We start from the raw sequence: 20074 nt of genomic DNA on the forward strand, positions 1-20074 counted from the left end.
GGTCTCCTGTCCTCTCTCTGCAGGAGCCCAATCGGTCATGCAAAGGCTGTCGAGACTCACCGTGAGCAATGGTCTTCCTGAGCTCCAGTAGGCTGCGGAAGGATAGTGAGGCTACATGAGGCTTCCCCCACCGTGCTGTTTCCTCCTCCACATCCTCCTCAAACTTGATCCAGCGTGCTGTCTCCTTCCAGTGCATCTCCTGGTTCTTATCTACGACCAGCTCGTTCAGCTCCACAAACACCTGCCGCCCGGGGTTAAAGCAAAATCATTCAACTCGACAGCAGCGGGGAGCCTTCTCAGCAATACCGGCTCCTCAGGCGATATCACCTTGTCTTCACCTCACTTCAACAGCTGAGTGGAGAACACTGGGCCCAAGGACTCTGTTAACTGGCCCAGGCACAGGACACCTAAAGGAATGGGGGAGCAATGGTGTCCTCTCTCGCTTTTTAATGTACAAAAGGTTTGGTGACCAGAAGCAGCTAGAACAAATATCCCAGGGACAGCTGGCAGGAGTCCCCAGCAATGCACAACACCAGAGCATAGCGCACCCATTCTTTCACATATGCCACTTCAGAGCACACAGTGACCCTGGAGGGACATGAATGGTTCTACACTGCAGCTCTCATTGTCTCCAGTGCAAAGATTTTGCCTCTCTCACCAATCACTGGCCAAGACAGAAGAGATTCCCCCCTGCCCAAGAGACCTCCCATCCTGTCACTGCTCTCAGCAGGGTGGTGCCATTACTGTGCTGCTAACTCCCCTGATTTTATTGCAATTATCAGGATATTTGATGTGTTTCTTAAAACCGGACCTTTTGCAGGGATATGATTTTTGTAAGAATCTCTGCTTTCATTTTAAAAAGCAAGTTTTCAGCCATCCTGGCTGTGGAGAAAAGATTGAAAATCTGAACCCTAAGACCAGAAGGCAGAAAGCAAACAATCAGAACCCCACATTTACTACTTTTAAAGTCTCGTTATTTCTAAGCCCATCTCCTGCTTTTGGGGGCCTGACGTGATTTGTGGTCACCTGGGGAGGGTGTGGCTTATATACCTCATGGGGCCGCCTGTCCAGCTTCTTCTTCTTCTTCTTCTTCTTGACAGACGGGGTTGACACCATCTTCCTGCTGGTTCTGGTGCTCTGGTTCCTAGATGGTTTCTTCACCAGATGCCGCCTCACACCAGGGTTATCTTCAAAGCGGTGGCCTGGAGACAAAGCAAGCAAGGAAAGATGGATGGTGTGTTTAATGGAAATGTGCTGGCAGGCAGGCAGGCAGGCAAACATACAGGTCTCTCAGCAGCTCCTGCTAGCATTCCCATTACAGCTGAAGCGCTCACGCTCTAGCGAGTCAAGTTCTTGTAGCCCCCAGTATTTGGCTGTTTCTAACATTTGAGAACTCTCACCCGTTGGGATGACTCTTTCCAAGCTGCACTCTGCCTGAGCATGAATTTGTCAATTAAAGGTCAAATAAATTGATTATCCCATTTCTGAGTAGGAGGTGAGTTCCTCCCAGGGGTAGCAATGTCCTGAACCCTTCTGGGCCAGCTCCAGCACCACAGCATGGGGGAGAGCAATGTTACAATCTGACAGGGAAACTGCCCTGAGTGATAAGTGCCTTTGAATGCCCAGGGACTGCCAGGCACTAATGGTGGCTCCAGGAACAGCCTCGCAGGGAGACGATGCCTAAGGTTGGGTAAGAAGCACTCAGTGGGAGAGTATTTTTGTGCTCCATTTTAATGTTCCTCTGCTCTTTGTGAGCAAGAGAGAAACCTCACCCAGGAAAGGGGCTCTCCTGGCTGAGTCTGGGGGGGTTTTTGCTGTAACATGGTGAGAATTAGGCCTGATTAGGCTCTGCTGGGAGAGTCTGAAGATCAGATTTTGTGTCCTTGCAGAGCTTGGGGTGTGAGGTTCGTTTTTAAAAGCCATTTCTGTCAATGCTCCACGTGCAGAAAGGCCACGCTAAGTGTGACTGTGGCTAATTCAGCCGTGTAGCATGGAGGGGAGGGATTCCTCAGCCACAGCCCAGTGACACATGGAAGTATCTATGGCTGCAGAAAACACTGGATGACATGTTCTGTTACATGATTATGCAATGAAAGGCTGCAGTGTAATAATGCAAACACACAAGGGGCCAGAGTGAAGGCTGCACAATTAACTCTAGCAATCTCTGACTTCCAAGGGATCAGTCATGCAGCTTTCTTGATCTCTTCCAGTTCTGAGTTGCAGCGCCCAGCTGGCTGACTCAAAGACACCTGAACAGCAAGGCTGCATTACAGGCTGACCACTGCACTCTGTCAGCGCTAGCTGTTACATCTACACCTGACTTGGCTCCTGCAGTGCTGGTGGCATTAGCAGAGAAAAGGGACAGTGGACATAAACCCCCATGCAACAGGCCTGAACAGTGACTGCCCTTCTGACTGCATTAGTGCTGTGACAACAGCGTGCTGTGGAGGGGTGAGACTCCCCTGCCACTGCCCAAGCCGAGGTGGAGAAGCTGAAGCTTCCTTGGAGAACGCAGATGAAAGGGGGCTTTGTTACGGGGTGATGAGCCACAGCGAAAGGTGGATTAGGCTAGTCAGGGAGCCCCCCAGTCCACTGTTTCCTATTATGTGCTGGTCTGTGGAGCTTCCCCAGGCCTGCCTGCAGGGGAAGCCAAGATCTGTTCCCCCTGAGAGGCTCATCAGGGAAGGAGAGTCATCTTGCCTGGGAGGCCCCCAAGTCTCTCAGGTCAGCCCTGCCTGCCCGGGATGAAGGGCAGCATCTGCACACTGTCCTCTTTCAGCCAGGCCTCAAGAATTTTGACCTTCAGAATGTGAAAAGCACCAGACTTCAAAGAAAAGCGATTTCCTCACTGGGGGCGCTGCAGCACCTCAGCAACAGTTTGCAGTGCTATGCCCTGTACCCATGGGAATGTGGGCCCCTTCCAGCCACAGGAAGGAGGTCTCCAGCGCCAGGACAGCCACACCACAGCCTCGCTCCTTGGGAATCTGGGTCACTACGTTAAAGATAGAATAGATCCATACTGAGCCTGTGGGGATTTTCCCCATTGACTGCGCGGCTGATGTGAGTCCTGCTGACAGTTTGACTCTTCCACATTCCATTACTGGAATATCAATGGCAGCCAATAACTGCCCATTGATGCCAGCGAGCTGCTGCTGGTGTTCTGGGAGCTGCACTGCAAGGGGGCCACATGTTCTCTCTGCATTCATGTGCGTGCACATGGATTTCACTATTTGTATGGGCAGAACAGTGTGTCTTTGTGCATGACAGTCCTTTATGAATGTGATGCGAATGCATGTGAAAAGAAGTGTGTGGCTGGTGTGTGAGTGCAATGAGCGTGTGTGATCTGTATGAGGTGAGGGCACAAGATGTGACTACACCTTTTGACACTATGCTCACGAGGCACATTACCAAACTGACTTGTTGATGTATACATTTCTTCGCCTCCATCCTCATTTAGTCTCACAACACACCCGTGATGTAGGGAAAGCGTACTTATCCCCATGCTACAGGTAGCAACAGGGGCCCAACAAGCCTGAGGTCACACAAGTGAGTCTCCCAATGGGAAATCCCAATCCAATAGCAGGGGCAGCATTCTGCACTGGTCACCTGAGGAACAGCCCCAGCCATCATGCCCTCGAGGAGCTAGAAGCCTGGAAAGCCATGGCGAGGCTTTGCCTGTGAAACTGAAGAGGCCAAGCCTCTCACTAGCCCCTCCAGTGGCCTCTTGCAGTCGGGGCAGACGACGGAGCTCGGCAGGCTCTGCATGAGGGCGCTCAGTGCAGGTGAGCAATTCCCTATAAATACTGCCTTCTGCAATCTCTTTGGGGGGAGGGATAGCTCAGTGGTTTGAGCGTTGGCCTGCTAAACCCAAGGTTGTGAGTTCAATCCTTGAGGGGGCCATTTGGGATCTGGGGCAAAAATTGGGGATTGGTCCTGCTTTGAGTAGGGGGTTGGACTAGATGACCTCCTGAGGTCCCTTCCAACCCAGATATTCTATGATTCTATGGAAGAAAGCATTGGAACCTCTCAGACACCTCCACTGCCTCCGCTAAGAGCGGTGGATGCAGAATGATGATCCCGTGGTCGCCATGACGGAAGGCAGCTGACAGAGCTAACTGACTCAGCGTGCAAAGATGGGCCTACATCCTTCAAAAATGGCCACTGGTTTGGGGATCTCAGTAAGGAACCCAGCCTGAGGCACCTTAGGACCAGTTCTTCAGAAGGGCTTCCAGTGGCTTCAGACTGAGTTCTGGGTGCTCTGCCCATCCACAAATCAAGCTCAAGGTATCGGACCTTCAGCACTTAAGATCAGAGGTCACTATTGTAAATCTGGCCCTTGTTCTGAGTCAGCAGCAGGAGATTATCAGCTAAGGCGTGTCTAAAGAGAGGCCTAATGCGTGACAAGCCTGCTGTGCACCAAGTCACGGTGTGGACCCTGCAACCGCACACTAAAAGTTCTTGAGTGCAGGGGTTCTCACCCTTTTTCTTTCTGAGGCCCCCCAAACATGCTATAAAAACCCCACAGCCCCCCTGTGCCACAGCAACTGGTTTTCTGCATCTAAAAGCCAGGGCCGGCGTTAAGGGGTACCAAGCAGGGCCGTTGCCCAGGGCCCCATGCCACTGGGGGCACTGTGAAGCTAAGTTGCTCAGGCTCCTGCTTCAGCCCCAGGTGGTGGGGCTCAGGGCCCCAACGCTTCACCCCCGTCCAGTGGGACTTAGACTTGTTGGGACCCAGGGCAGAAAGCCGAACACTGGCCCTGCTTGGCAGACCCCCTGAAACCTGTTTGTGGCCCCCCAGGGGACCCCGGACCTCTGGTTGAGAACCACTGCTCTAGTGCACTGATGTCCTGCTGTTACAATCTATGGAACTTTAGTGTGCAGTAACAAGGTCCAGATGGCCAGTTAATGTGTGGCTTGCTAGTGCCCTGTAGGCTTTCATCCCGGCTTGCTGTGCACTGAGTTTCTGTGTAGACAAGCGCTAAAACACTCGGCATAGTCGTCTGCCCCACCCTGGCCTAAAGCCAATGCGAGTGGAGTAAAAAGAAACATCCAAGGACACCAGATTCTGCGGAAGTTGCCTTATCACTACCTTTTTGTGATTGTGCCAGGAGTGAAGTGTGAGACAGGATGATAACTGGTGAGATAGAAGCTGGGAATGGGCAACAGGGGATGGATCACTTGATGATTGCCTGTTCTATTCATTCCCTCTGAAGTACCTGGCATTGTCCACTGTCAGAAGACAGGATGCTGGGCTAGATGAACCATTGGTCTGACCCGGTATGGCCGTTCTTATGTTCAATTTCCAAACACAGTTTACTGATCAAAGGTCTAATGATTGGTACATGTCCCTCCCAAAGAAAGTAATCGAGAGTCTCCTCCACTAAGAGATTCAGCAGGTTCCCCTGGCCTTCACCAGCCAAGGAGCACCTGTGCTGGACAGTCAAGCCATGGCCCAAAGCTCTCTCTCAAGAACCTTAGTTTGCAGCTGACACACCCAGGGCCACACATACTACTAAATTCTTCCCCACTATCTTTAGTCCACACTGCAGAGCCGAGAACTTGATACCAGCTGATAGTGCAGTCAGATCCCAGACCCTAGCTCAAATTCCAGCAAACAGCGTACATAACAGCCTGAGACTCTGCCCTAGGCTTTGCATATCCTGAGACTGCCAGGCTACACTAGCTTGGTGCCAAAGACAAATGATGAAATGGCGTTGCCACAATAAGTTCCAGTCCAGGGCTGCATCTTCTCTGGCTGTGGGGCAGACCACTCCGGATCTGCATCCAGGATTGCTCAGGTAACATGACAGAGAAATGCCTCAACACCACAGTGACTGGTCCTGCACAGATACCTGAGACACAACACAGACAATGGGCAGCGTCTTCCAAGTGCTCAGACACAGGGGCACAGAGAGGGAACACTAGGAACTGTCTGGATGGGAGCTGTGTGCTGCAAACTCTAACTCAGGGGCGCCTATTCTGAGACACAGAGCAATGGACAGACAGCACCCTGCATGTGTGAGTGAGTGTGAGAGAGAGCTCAGTTCAGGGCCCTGAGCCCTTCACTGCAGTGCGGGAGTGCAGGTCAGGTACTTACAGACAGGCTCCCCACCAGGGTAACCCAGCTGGTTTCTGATGGCCTCCCATAAATCATAATCTTCAAAACTGAGGGCAAACTCCTCCAAGTCTTCGTAGCAGACCGTGCCGTGGATGCAGCTGCCTGTCCCCACCTCTGGGCTGTCACCACCTCCTGCCTCCTCTCCATCATGAATGGCTGTCATTGTGTCCTTGGCAAGGTCAGGGGTCAAGGCCCATGAGCTATGCACCACACTTGCAAGACCAAAGTTTGGTGTCGTTTATCTGGAGTTCCAGAAGACGAGCTGCCCAGCAAGGTCCCTGCTCTGGATGACCTGTCAGGATTTTTGTAGCGCCATGGAGACCGCCATGCCCTCACTGTTTCGGTCCCCCTCGGCTGGGGGAAGGCATGTGATGCTGGTAGCGGCAGCCCTTGGGACTGATGAGCTCCTGGAAAGAAAGTTTCCACTGGGGGAGGTTTGCTGCGGGAAAGCTTGTAATTTGCAGGGCTTTCTTCACTAGCTCTCTGGGCCAAGGGGCTCTTCATCAGCAGAAGGGTTTCCTGCTGGAGGTCCAGAGACCCTGTGCGTGTGTAGCACTGTCTGCTCCTCTCCCTCTCTCCCCCTTTGATGTCTCGCTCCCTCCCTCTCCAGCCTGGAAAGCAGCCTATTGAATTCTCCATGTCCTCAGGCCCAGAGCATGCATTTCCATGACGTCTCTTCCATCTGCTCTCACGTACGCACAGGGGCAGATCCTAGGACACGCGCCGCACCCCTAGGGCCCCAGGTGCCTCTCTAAACAACAGGAAACACAAGTCACAGGTCCCAGCTGGGCAACAATTATCCAGTGATTCTGGGCTTCAGCTCCCTCAGAGTCACTTCAGCAGAGGTTTCTCCCTTTTTCAGAGAGGACAGCTCCTCAGACAAGGCTGCTGCAATACCAGCACCCTCCTGGCAAGCATAGGCACTGCTCGCTGGGAAAGCACGTCCAGAGGAGAGGGCTGGAACTAAGGGATGCATGGAGCCCTCAAATCAAGAGGGTAACAGGATGGAGGTGAAAAAAGACACAGAGCCAAGGGGTGGGAGGTGAGGAAAGGGTTGGAGCTACATGAGTGAGTCCAAACTGAGGGCATCAGCAGAGTGGAAGGGGGGAGTCCCAGGCAAGGCAGCAGGGGGCTGCGGGTTGGGATTAAGGGACACTAGCGGAGCTGTGGGGAGGGGAAAGAGAGCCCAGGACTGCAAGGCAGGATAGAAGAGCATCAGCAGAGCGGAAGGGAGAGCCCAGGGCTGGAACAGCAGGAAGGGTGCCGCAGGTAAGGATGGAGGGCTAATGGGGAAGAAGTGCTAGCTGAGGTCTCTTGTTCCAGGACAGTAAGTGACCGTTGAGATGGTGGTGCCTGCGAATGCAGCTAACAGTCTCCAGATAAAGCTGCAAGAAGTGTTTAGACTCCAGACTGTCTAAACCATCAGGTCAGAGGCACATCTAGTAACTGGGGCCCTGGGTCTCTCTCCAAGGTCCCCTGTATTCCACACCAGGAGGTGACAGCTCCCTGTGTGACAATGAGGATGGTTCTATAGACCCCAAAACACTTTACAAAGTCACCAAACTGATACAAGCTCCCCAGGAATCACCCACCCTCGCTGAAAGGCAGCCTCGACGTGCTGGGGGAAGGGGAGAGCAAAGCACAGGGACACCACATACCAGCAGGGGAGCTGGAATAATTTTTATAGCAGGGGTGCTGAAAGTGGCAACCATATATTTGGTTAAAAGAAAAGGAGTACTCGTGGCACCTTAGAGACTAACAAATTTATTTGAGCATAAAGTTTCGTGAGCTACAGCTCACTTCATCGGATGCATTCAGTGGAAAATACAGTGGGGAGATTTTATATACACAGAGGACATGAAACAATGGGTGTTACCATACACACTGCAACGAGAGTGATCAGGTAAGGTGAGCTATTACCAGCAGGAGAGAAAAAAAAACCTTTTGTAGTGATAATCAGGGTGGATTTCCAGCAGTTGACAAGAACGTGTGAGGAACAGTGTGGGGTGGGGGTGGGGAATAACTATGGGGAAATAGTTTTACTTTGTGTAATGACTCATCCACTCCCAGTCTTTATTCAAGCCTAAGTTAATCGTGTCCAGTTTGCAAATTAATTCCAAATCAGCAGTCTCTCGTTGGAGTCTGTTTTTGAAGTTTTTTTGTTGAAGAATTGCCACTTTTAGGTCTGTAATCGAGTGACCAGAGAGATTGAAGTGTTCTCCGACTGGTTTTTGAATGTTATAATTCTTGACTGATTTATGTCCATTTATTCTTTTACGTAGAGACTGTCCAGTTTGGCCATGTACATGGCAGAGGGGCATTGCTGGCACATGATGGCATATATCACATTGGTGGATGTGCAGGTGAACGAGCCTCTGATAGTGTGGCTGATGTGATTAGGCCCTATGAGGGTGTCTCCTGAATAGATATGTGGACACAGTTGGCAAAGGGCTTTGTTGCAAGGATTGGTCCCTGGGTTAGTGGTTCTGTTGTGTGGTGTGTGGTTGCTGGTGAGTATTTGCTTCAGGTTGGGGGGCTGTCTGTAAGCAAGGACTGGCCTGTCTCCCAAGATCTGTGAGAATGATGGGTCGTCCTTCAGGATAGGTTGTAGATCCTTGATGATGCACTGGAGAGGCTTTAGTTGGGGGCTGAAGGTGATGACTAGTGGCGTTCTGTTATTTTCTTTGTTGGGCCTGTCCTGTAGTAGGTGACTTCTGGGTACTCTACTGGCTCTGTCAGTCTGTTTCTTCACTTCAGCAGGTGGGTATTGTAGTTGTAAGAATGCTTGATAGAGATCTTCTAGGTGTTTGTTTCTGTCTGAGGGGTTGGAGCAAATGCGGTTATATCGTAGAGCTTGGCTGTAGACAATGGATTGTGTGGTGTGATCTGGGTGAAAGCTGGAGGCATGCAGGTAGGAATAGCGGTCAGTAGGCTTCCGGTTTAGGGTGGTGTTTATGTGACCATCGCTTATTAGCACTGTGGTGTCCAGGAAGTGGATCTATTGTGTGGACTGGTCCAGGCTGAGGTTGATGGTGGGATGGAAATTGTTGAAATCATGGTGGAATTCCTCAAGGGCTTCTTTTCCATGGGTCCGTATGATGAAGATGTCATCAATGTAGCGCAAGTAGAGTAGGGGCATTAGGGGACAAGAGCTGAGGAAGTGTTGTTCTAAGTCAGCCATAAAAATGTTGGCATACTATGGGGCCATGCGGGTACCCATAGCAGTGTTGCTGATTTGAAGGTGTACATTGTCCCCAAATGTGAAATAGTTTTGGGTGAGGACAAAGTCACAAAGTTCAGCCACCAGGTTAGCCGTGACATTGGCAGGGATACTGTTCCTGACGGCTTGTAGTCCATCTTTGTGTGGAATGTTGGTGTAGAGGGCTTCTACATCCATAATGGCTAGGATGGTGTTTTCAGGAAGATCACCGATGGATTGTAGTTTCCTCAGGAAGTCAGTGGTGTCTCGAAGGTAGCTGGGAGTGCTGGTAGCGTAGGGCCTGAGGAGGGAGTCTACATAGCCAGATAATCCTGCTGTCAGGGTGCCAATGCCTGAGATGATGGGGCGCCCAGGATTTCCAGGTTTATGGATCTTGGGTAGTAGATAGAATATCCCAGGTCGGGGTTCCAGGGGTGTGTCTGTGCGGATTTGATCTTGTGCTTTTTCAGGGAGTTTCTTGAGCAGATGCTGTAGTTTCTTTTGGTAACCCTCAGTGGGATCAGAGGGTAATGGCTTGTAGAAAGTGGTGTAGGAGAGCTGCCGAGCAGCCTCTTGTTCATATTCCGACCTATTCATGATGACGACAGCACCTCTTTTGTCAGCCTTTTTGATTATGATATCAGAGTTGTTTCTGCTCAAATAAATTTGTTAGTCTCTAAGGTGCCACAAGTACTCCTTTTCTTTTTGCGGATATAGACTAACACGACTGCTACTCTGAAACCTGTCATATATTTGGTTATTACTACAGTCAAGCCAGGGGGTGCTGCTGCATCCTCATAACCCCTAGTCCTAGCACCCCTGCACACCAGGTTCAGACAGGAAGTGAAGCAGAATCCTGTCACCAAAGGAAACTCTTGGCAGTATCTAGGGAGGCAGACTGCAATTCTGCCAGGTGAAATTGGGTCAAGCCAAGGGTGCTAACACCCTACTCCTGCTACAAGGACCCTGGAGTCTGTAGCCACTCACCATGAACTGCCAGGACTTCGGTTCAACTTTTCAACCAAAATTCAGCATAGCGCTGGGGAAACACCAGGGGACATGTTTCCTTGCTCCTGCACCCAAGGAATGGTGGGACCAACTACCAGGCCTAGCTCCCAGGGGGATGGCAGAGTCTTAGGGCTGACACAAAGTGGGGAGGGAAGGTATGGCTGGGTTACTCAGGCCTTCCAACCAAGGGGATGGGCCTGGGGGTAAAGGCCCAGGCCTGACGCCAAGGGGGATGGGCCCGGGGGGTGGGAAATGCCCAGGCCTGATGCCCAGGGAGATGGGTCCGGGGTGGGAGAAATGTCCAGGCCTGATGTCTATGGGTTGGGCAGAGGGTGGATGACACTTGTACAGGAGACACATTAAATGTCACAAAGCAGGGCCTCACTTTTCATGTCGTCCAGGTCAGCAGACGCCAGCATCTGGGCCTCGGCCTCATCGGTGGGGACGCGCTGGTACACTGCACTCTCCAGAGTGGTCATACTGCCAATGCACATCCGCTCCTTCAGGTCATAACTCACCCTCTGCCCGCTCACCACCTGGCTCCAGGGCTTGCGCCTGTCCCATCCCCGAGACGAACATTCTCTGGGCTCCGGGAGGCTGAGGAAACAAACGGGGAACCTGGCAGTAGCAGCAAAGCAGAGCTGGCAGCACTGGGGTGGGATGGAAGGGGGAGAGGTTGTTCCCAGTCTGAACTCCTGTTTGTAAGTCTTTTCTCATGAGATCATCCTCTGGGCTGAAGGGTCCCTCCCAGCCCTGACCTCAGACCCAGTTATCTGAAAAGCTTGAGAGTCCCTGGCCAGGAGCAGGCATGTCTCAGGGACTCCCAAACTATAGCTGGGGGCTTCAGGAAGTTAGGCCCAGTGAAAGCTGCTTCTGCTCCCTCCCCTACAGGGTAAGCCCCCCTTCCTTACAAGGGATGGAAGTCCCTCATGGGCCCACAGCCTCACAGTTCTTGCTCTGTGTCCACAAGCCCTGTCCTGGCCTGTCCCACTGCTTCCCAGTCTGTGGGTCAGGAACCAGGCGCAAAGGAAAGTCAGGCTGGAAAGGCAAGCTCCTCCCTTCCTGGCATGGTGCCCCCCAGATACCTGTGCTGGGGACTATCCAGTCCCCAGGTGATACCCCTGCTGGTAAGGGAGCCTAGTCACGGGGGCGATCATCTGTACCTGGGAACCAGGAAGGCTGTATCCAGACCCTGCCCCAGTTGGGTCTTGTAGCATACCTGGCTGAGCGAGTGAGCGATTCGGGGACGGGTGGGCACATGCTAGCACCCTTTCCTCCTTCCCAGGCAAACCCACATGGTGAGAGAGAAGGGGAAGTGTAAGGAAGGAGAGCTTGGATGCAAGGATGTACCCAGCCTCTGCCTCTTGTGTCAGAATCAAAGGGGAATTCATAGATTCCAAGGCCAGAAGGACCCCTTGGGATCATGAAGTCTGACCTCTGGAATAACCCAGGCCAGAGACCTGCCCTAGAATAATTTCTAGAGCAGAGCTTTTTAAAAAATTCCAGTCTTGAATTAAAACGGTCAGTGATGGAGAATACACCACGACACTTGGTAAGTTGTTCCAACAGTTAAATACTCTCACCATTAAATCTCACCTGATTTCCAGTCTGAATTTGTCTAGCTTCAACATCCAGCCATTGGATCGTGTTAGGCATTCCTCTGCCACACTGAAGACCCCATTATCAAATATCTGTTCCCCATATGGGTATTTATAGACTGTGATCAAATCACATATTAATATTCTCTTTGATAAGAGAAAGAGATTGAGCTCTTGGAGTCTATGACTATCAGGGCTTGTCTTCACGCACACCACTGAACCTGTGTTGCTGTAGTGAAGACATTATTATGCTGACGGGAGAGCTTCTCCCATCGGGGGAGTTAACCCACCTGCGTGAGAGGTGTAGCTATGTCAGTGGGAGAAGCTGGGGATTAGGTCAGTGTAACTGCGTCGCTCGGGGATGTGGATTTTAAAGCATTAGAAAACAAGCCTAGGCCATGTCTACACTATACCTCGCATGGGCATGTTTTCTAATGCTTTAATCATTCTTGTGGCTCTTCTTTGAATTCTTTCCAATTTATCAACATCCTTCGTGAACTGTGAACACCAGAACTGGGTGCAGGGTTCCAGCAGCATTCACATCAGTGCCGAATACAGAGGTAAAATAACCTCTCCACTCCTAGTCGAAATTCCTGGGTTTGTGCATCTCAGGATCCCATTAGTTCTTTTGGCCACAGCATCATACTAGGAGCTCATGTTGAGCTGATTCTCCACCAGGACCCTCAAATCTTTCTCAGAGTCACTGCTTCCCGGGAGAGAGTCCCCCATCCAGCATGGATGGCCTTCATTCTTTGTAAAAACATGCATCTAGGAACATTTAGCCATATTAAAATGCATATTGTTTGCTTGCGCCCAGCTTACCAAGTGCTCCAGATTGCTCTGCATCAATGATTTGTGCTCTTTATTCTTCACCTCTCCCCCCAATTTTTGTATCATCTGCAAACGTTATCACCTGGACCAAGATTTCACCTATGTGGAATTTGAACCCAGAACCTTTTCGTTTGAATCCGAGGATGCTACCTCTTGATGTTATGAGGAACTGAGTGCCTGCTTTGTTGATTTGACTGTTGAATTAAAAATAGACTGAAACTGTTAACTGATCTTCACTGGGACTACCCCTATACTTACTTAGGCACATGCTTAAGTACCAGCTGAATCGGAGTCTAAATAAAAAAGCCTACTTAATGAGCACGTTTTGAATGACCAGCCAGCCCCAGGTCAAGTCCATCCTACCTGCCGAGAGAGGCCGGGCCCGTCTCCAGCAGCAGGTCAGCGCGATGTGGCATCGGGGACATGATGCCACACTCCTTCTCCACATGGAACTGTGCAGAGGCCAAGGCACCGCAGGATTCATCGTCACTCCCAATAGTGAACTGCAGAGAGGAGACAAGTCTGAGCACAAGAACCAGACCCTGCCCTGCATGAGCGAGCCAGACCCGCCCCACAGGGAAAGGATGGTCCTAGATCTTCCCCCCACTGCTCCCCTCAGATGTGGGCCATCCTAGACCTAACCCTCTGCCACTCAGGGAATGAACCATCCCATACCCTCCCCACTAAGCACTGCTACCCACAGTATAGAGCCAGTCAGACCTATGCCACCCAGGGAATGGACCATCCCAGCCCCTCCTCCCCAGGGTGTAAACTATCTCAGCTCCTCTCGCCACCTAGAGCATGGCCCATCCCAGACTCTGCCCCTCATTGACTCCCGGCACCCAGTGGTGGAGCCTGCAGACTCCCTCGGCCCCTCCCACCCCAGCCTTGCCTTTGGTTTGCTAGGGGGCTCAGGCTTAGGATTGTCCCTCTTCTCATGAGCCTCTGTCTCTGACACTGGTGAGACCTCTTTCTCCAGGGCCTCTTCTGCCTCCGACTCTCCTTCCTCCTCCTCGTCCCCCTCCTCCTCCTCGTCCCGTTCCTCCTCCTCCACTTCCTGGATGGTGGGAGTGATGTCCGAGGGGGGCACCGAGGTTTTTTTCTTTTTTCTCTTTCTTCTCTTCCTCCGGTTGGCATGGGGGAACCTCTTCTGGAACTTGAGGGCAGGAGGCAGGTGGGTGGAAAGGGGATGGTGGATATGGTGGGAGGTTTGGCGATGGACTGAGAAAGACAGAGAGAGTCAGGGGCAGGAGGCAGCAGGGACAAACACGACCAGGCACCTCAGAAACCACTCCAGGAAACTGCATGGACGGGGGGGATCAAGGGCCGGGGGAGCAGCCCACAGGGCCAGAGCAAACCTCCTTAGCTATGTGGCAAGAATATGAGCCAGGCCTGCTTGGTAACCCTCACTAGCCCATCATTACACTCTATGACAGAGCTGTCTCTGCTCAGTGCGCTGCACAGCAGGGAAAGGCGCTCCTGAAAGGCAGCCAGTGGGCTACTGAGAGCTTCAAAGCCAACAGGCTGCCCGTGCTCCTTAGCCTGGTAGAAATGGGGTGGACCTTTTACAAACCGCCCTCCTCTGTCCACAAAAATGCTAGAGGCCACATCTTTTAGGGTCTTCTAATTCCAGGTGCACTGTGAGAGCAAAACCATGTAGGCGGCCCAGTACCTGACTGCAGGTGCAAATCCGGTCCTTAGTCACCTGTGTGACAGGACTTGGGCCTGCAGGTACCAATGGAAGGCTACGTTTTAAAAATCTGGATCTAAAACAAGAAGAGACAAGCCTTTAGTTTAAACCAATCCGCAGAAAGGAATTTGCTGGGTGTGAAGCCACAGGAGTCTCAGGGACTGTGCAACAAGAAGAAATTAGCGGCATTATTGTGCATTGCCTCAAAAACACTAATTGTCACCCCACTGGTGTATGAGGAAGCATAAATGCATCATTCCACATGAAAGGAAAGAAAGCTGCTTTTGCAGGGTTTTACTGGAGACAGAGAGCCTCCCCGAGACAACCTGCTGGAGACACACTGACTCTGTGAGATGTGAAGCAGAGACATTGAGACAGCCAGAGAGGCAACTGGAAGTTACCAAAACACTGGTGGCTCCTCAGGGTTTGCAGCTTTGGGTCTACACGGCAGCTCTTTCTGCCACATATTTTGTAATCCACTTTTATTTCAGGCTTTTCCCTCTTTCCTATAATAAGCTAATAAAATCTACTTGGATTGAAAAGTGGCCTGCAAAGGACGATTTAAAATGAGAGCTTGCACCCCCTCCTCTGCACACAAGACGGCCAGGTTCACTGTTGTTCCAGTTTTGCTTTGGTTTCGTTTTTCAAGCATTTTGTGGTGGTGGGCTGGTTTTGGGGGGGCGGGGGCAGGGGGGATTTTGTTTGTTTTGGGGGCTTGGTTTTGCCCCTAGAAATATCGGGATTGTTGAGTCTGCCCTGCCCTGATTCTACTGGGAGAAGCTTTTTGGCAGGGCAGAAGTGTGCCTCAGGGAGTGTATTATGAGCTCTCAGACGTCAATTGAAGGAGCAGAGCTCTTACTCTTTAACAAAAGTTTCCTTCACCCAAAACATTCACTAGCCATTTGAGTTAAATATTCATGCCCAAAACCAAACTGGGACCAAAGCACTTTACACAGGCTGGCTGATCGAAAATCCCCCTTGTGCTGCTGCTCCAGCTTCCGCTCCCTTGGCTCTTTTCTGCTCATGACAGAGTCTCCAGAGTGTGCAAGACCTGAATTGCTTAAGACATATTAAGTGGGGGAAAAAAACTTGACAGAACTAAACCCACCAGTGCCTACCAGGACTCTTTCACCAGCATAAAGGCACAAACAAAGGTGCAGGCCCAGTCTCTTCCCTTTGCAGCTCCAACTGGAATGGGTCATCATGTGGCATGTTAAGCTGAGACAAAGAACCTGAACACTGACCTGACGGAAGGCTTGAGCTGCCTGCCAAGGGCAAGAGATTCTGCAATCTCTAGCCCAAAACAGTGCTGAGAAAGGGCTGACATATGCCTGCCTGGCCACCAGAAGAGAAGAACTCTATGCTTGACCTCTGCACTGTGTCTTCTAAGTCAGGATTGAGCATTCGTAACAAGAAAGTACATCTCAGCTAAACCCACCACATCTCTCTTCTAAATTCAGAATTTGCACATTCTCCCATGATTCACCTGCACCACGGTACCTCCTCCCAACTTGTCCCTCTGCCCCCTTGTGTGCACCCAGCACATCCTCTCCTTCCCTGCTCCACGGCATCTCCTGTCCACCTGGAAAGTTCTGCCTCAGTGGTGGCTCAGATACTCAACCGCTCCTTTTAAATCTGTCTTCAACAAGATAAATATAGAAAAGGAGTTTGAACAATCCATCTGGAAGGAAGAGCCTGTATAATGGCTCCTGACAAGGAGCAGGGGACACTTGTAAAATCTGAACATAAACAATTCCATGGGCTCAGATGATGTCACTCTAGGATCTTAAGAGAATTAGCCCATGAATTTACTGGCCCACTGATAATTAGTTCTGAAGAGTCCTGGATAATGTGGAGAAACATCAGAAGACTAGACGAAAAAAATGTGGTCCTGACTTCCAAAAAAGGAAAAAGAGGAATAATGAGCATCTCAATCACCGCTCAATAAGGCTCCCTTCTCTCTCCAGCAAAATATTGGACAATATGAAGAGAAAAGTCACTAAAAATCTAGAGTCAGTTTTTCAGAGAAACCTCTGTCCTGGCGGCACAAGCAAACACCTCCAGCACTAACACTTGTGTATGCAGGTGATACTTTTGAGTGGAAGTTCGATCACTAATCTAGACAGGTGTTACAATCTGTCATCTTAAGGCAGAATTGTTGGTGCTCAGCAACTCCATGTGCAGGTGATAGTGTACACTGATGTTTTGAAAATATGGAATCTAGGAGGAAATGGAAGCATGAGCAATAAGTGGCTGTTGGGGGTGGTTTATAACAAACAGAAACATCAGTGCTTGTTTGACAGAAATTCCAAAGGAGTGGCCAACCAGAAAGCAGCATGTGTGATATATGTGAAATTTAACAACACACTTGAGATTTCAGAGTAACAGCCGTGTTAGTCTGTATTCGCAAAAAGAAAAGGAGTACTTGTGAGTACTCACGAAAGCTTATGCTCAAATAAATTGGTTAGTCTCTAAGGTGCCACAAGTACTCCTTTTCTTTTTACACTTGAGATTGTGTCTCACACAATCTATACTGGAAAATAAACTGAAATTGACATGCAGTGAAACACCAGAGCTTGGAAAATTTGCCAGACACTTGCTAACCAGAAGACTAAATCTACTGGCTTCTCTCTCTGTCCCTCACCCTTGGCTGCTAAGGGCAGTCTCTGCTGCGCTGGTCCTTCTGTGAACAGCTCCCATGCCTGCCTCTCTTGCTGTTCCCCAAGGAGCTGTAGAATGAAACTAACATGATTCTGAGAGACAAGGTGGATGAGGTAATATCTTTTATTGGAACAACTTCTGGTGGTGAGAGAAACAACAAAAGTTGTCTCTCACTAACTGCAGTTGGTCCAGTAGAAGATACTGCCTCACCCACCTTGTCGCTCTAATACCCTGAGACTGAGGTGGCCACACCACCACTGCATAGAACATGACTCTGGTCTGTTTCATGGCTGCTATTGAGAAACCTATAGGGATGCCTGAACCTGTGGCACCAGGAGCTCTGGAGCTGTCTGTCTGCAGATTCAGGAAGGCAGCTTGGCTTCAGGCCACATTTGGAAGTTTCTTCACAGACATAAGGTCAAGAAATGTTTTTAAACAGAAAACTTAAGTTATGTGGAAATTGCTGTGATGGTTCCCAGCTGCCAGGGTGAGGAGGCGAGTGGATTCCCAGCCTCCGAGGAATGCTACCCTGTGGACTGAAAGTGGCTAAATCTCTACACAAGAGGTGACAATAAAAAGCAACTGACAGAATGGGGGCTACAGGCATGTGGCTGAGACTGAGTATATGCAACCACTTCCTTAACAGTCTGCAAGAAGGAGGTAAACAGCATATTACTGAGATCTGCAGACCTGACTGAGCCCCAAGGGTATAGAGGGGTTTGGTCTGATGGACATTTGTGGGCACGCAGGCAGGCAGAGTGTTCAAACCAACATACGTTCAAAATCTCTCTCACTGTAGTTGCGTCTCTGCTCTTCCAGATCCCTTGATGCTGACTTGCTTATCAGGTCCCCAAACCTCTTGATTGACAAGGTCTTATCCAAATCCTCATCGTCCTCGGCGGGGGGAAAGGCCTCCTCAGCATGATCGCTGTCCTGCACAGAAATCGCCAGATAGCAATCAAACCCTGTATAGCTCTCCAGATCTCAGAGCCCCACGAATGGCGCACCACTTCACATGAGCTCAGGAGCTATCACGAAGCAGCAAATACTGTAGAGCTACTCACACCACAGTGATGCAGACTATGGAAGTACCTGGGGGCAGAACCCCAATCTGAACTGAGAGCCAGAAAAAAAAAAAACAGCAGGGCCCCCAAACCTGGACCCCCACATCCCAATGTCCTCTCCTCATCATCACAGCCACTAGTACCTTCTCTGTGCTGCTCCAGTCTCTCCCCAGGGAAGGCGCTTACATCACCTACTCGTGAGTGGTCCATCCCATTGCCTAACTGCTCTCACAGATAAGGAACATATCCTGTTTTTAGCTGGAACTTCCCCTTGCTCAGTTCAGGCTGCTGCAGAGTCTGTGCTAGTTTTCACCCTACGTTCCTGCTGCTCCCTTAGGTATGTAAAGAGGGTGGTCCCGTGTCCTGGAGCTTCCTCTTTCACTAGCGATGAGGGGCGAATGTCTCAAACCCACTCTCAGGGCCCAAGTGAGTGAGGAACTCAGAGGTGAGGCTTCCTCCCTGTCACGGAGTCCCTGGGCGATGCTCTGGAACTGCTCCCCATGAAGCCAGTCAGGACTCTGGGGCAGTCGCCTTTCTGTGAGCAGCCTGTCTTCAGGACACACAGCTCACACAGCTTCCACCTTCCTGGGTCTGACCTCGGAGCATTCAGCATCCTCTGCCCCTCCGTGCGCTTCCCCCAGCGAGTCCGCCCAGGCGGGGTCCTGGGGAAGCCAGAGGGTCCTGCACCCCAACTTCGCAGTCAGACGTGACTCTCAGCCAGCCAGTAAAACAGAAGGTTTATTAGACGACAGGAACATGGTCTAAAACAGAGCTTGCAGGTGCAGAGAACGGGACCCCTCAGCTGGGTCCATTTTGGGGGGCAGTGAGCCAGACAACCACGTCTGCACTTCACTCCATGTCCCAGCCAGCCCCAAACTGAAAACCCCCTCCAGCCCCTCCTCCTCTGGGCTTTGTTCCTTTCCCGGGCCAGGTGGTCACCTGATTCCTTTGTTCTCCAACCCTTCAGCTCTCACCTTGCAGAGGGGAAGGGCCCAGGTCATCAGTTGCCAGGAAACAGGGTGTCGGCCATTCTCTGTGTCCAGACCCCTGCACACACCTGCCCTCTAGGGCTCTGCAATGATCATACACCCTTACTCCACCCCCTAGATACTTAAGAACTGCCTAGGGGAAACTGAGGCACCCCCCCCCCACTATTCAGAGGAAACATTAAGAACAGTCCCACTTCGTCACATCTCTCCCCCCTTCGAGATCGAACTGAGCGGGGTCACTTTAGCCGGTGACCTGGGGAAGTTCGAAGCCACCAACGTTCCCATGGATGCCCCAGCATCTCTCCCATTCCTTGGTAGGAGTTACACCAGGCCCTTCCAGTTTCGCCCCCTCCCTTAGGTCAGGGGTGGTCGATAGCACTCGCAGGCCGCATGTGGGAAGGTTTATGCAGCCCATGCCCTTTGGCCACCCCAAGAATGTCTCCCCATTGACCATCACCTTCTGCTCCCACTGGAGGTCCGAGGGGCCTGGCCCCAGGAAACTCCACACAGACATATAGGTTGGGGTCAGGAGTGGGAGCCTGTCCACATCCCCAACTATCTGGCCGACGGAGTCTATGGCCTTGGGACCCAGCAAGGGAGCTAGACACCGGGGCTTTTCCGCAGGGTCCCCCTGGTTCAAATCGCCAGCCTGCTCAAAGGCAGTGAGGTGGGCATCCATACCCCCCCCCTCCTTAACCAGGGGCAGCAATTTAGTCTCGAGGTTCCCTGCGGAACTGGCCCCCCGGGATCTATCCCCACTCACCCCGGGGAGGTCCCCTAGGCCTCTCCGCCCCACCACCGCCAGTTCATGCTGCTGCTGCTTCTGCAGCTCTTTCTCGGGCTCTCGCTGTCTCCCACGGTCCTCTTGCTCTCGGACTCAGCTCCAATCCCGTCCGTCTCGATCCCCCGATGGGGA

General features: G+C 51.3%; 1 protein-coding gene across 6 annotated transcripts in view; it reads right to left on the reverse strand.

Moving 5' to 3' along the window:
• SLC4A3 (solute carrier family 4 member 3) overlaps positions 1 to 20074 on the reverse strand; it is a 77055-nt gene that overhangs the window by 44253 nt on the left and 12728 nt on the right. For 5 of the 6 annotated variants that reach the window (XM_048868668.2, XM_048868669.2, XM_048868665.2 and 2 more), the window contains 6 exons: positions 17882 to 18038; positions 13647 to 13975; positions 13118 to 13257; positions 10711 to 10922; positions 1051 to 1202; positions 61 to 241 (listed from right to left, as the gene is read on the reverse strand). In XM_048868668.2, the coding sequence (XP_048724625.2) occupies positions 61 to 241; positions 1051 to 1202; positions 10711 to 10922; positions 13118 to 13257; positions 13647 to 13975; positions 17882 to 18038 (1171 nt within the window). The remainder of the gene's footprint in view (positions 1 to 60; positions 242 to 1050; positions 1203 to 10710; positions 10923 to 13117; positions 13258 to 13646; positions 13976 to 17881; positions 18039 to 20074) is intronic. The other variant, XM_048868671.2, reaches the window with a different exon arrangement.

The sequence above is a fragment of the Caretta caretta genome, chromosome 11, assembly GCF_965140235.1.
Source record: "Caretta caretta isolate rCarCar2 chromosome 11, rCarCar1.hap1, whole genome shotgun sequence".
Lineage (NCBI taxonomy): Eukaryota > Metazoa > Chordata > Testudines > Cheloniidae > Caretta > Caretta caretta.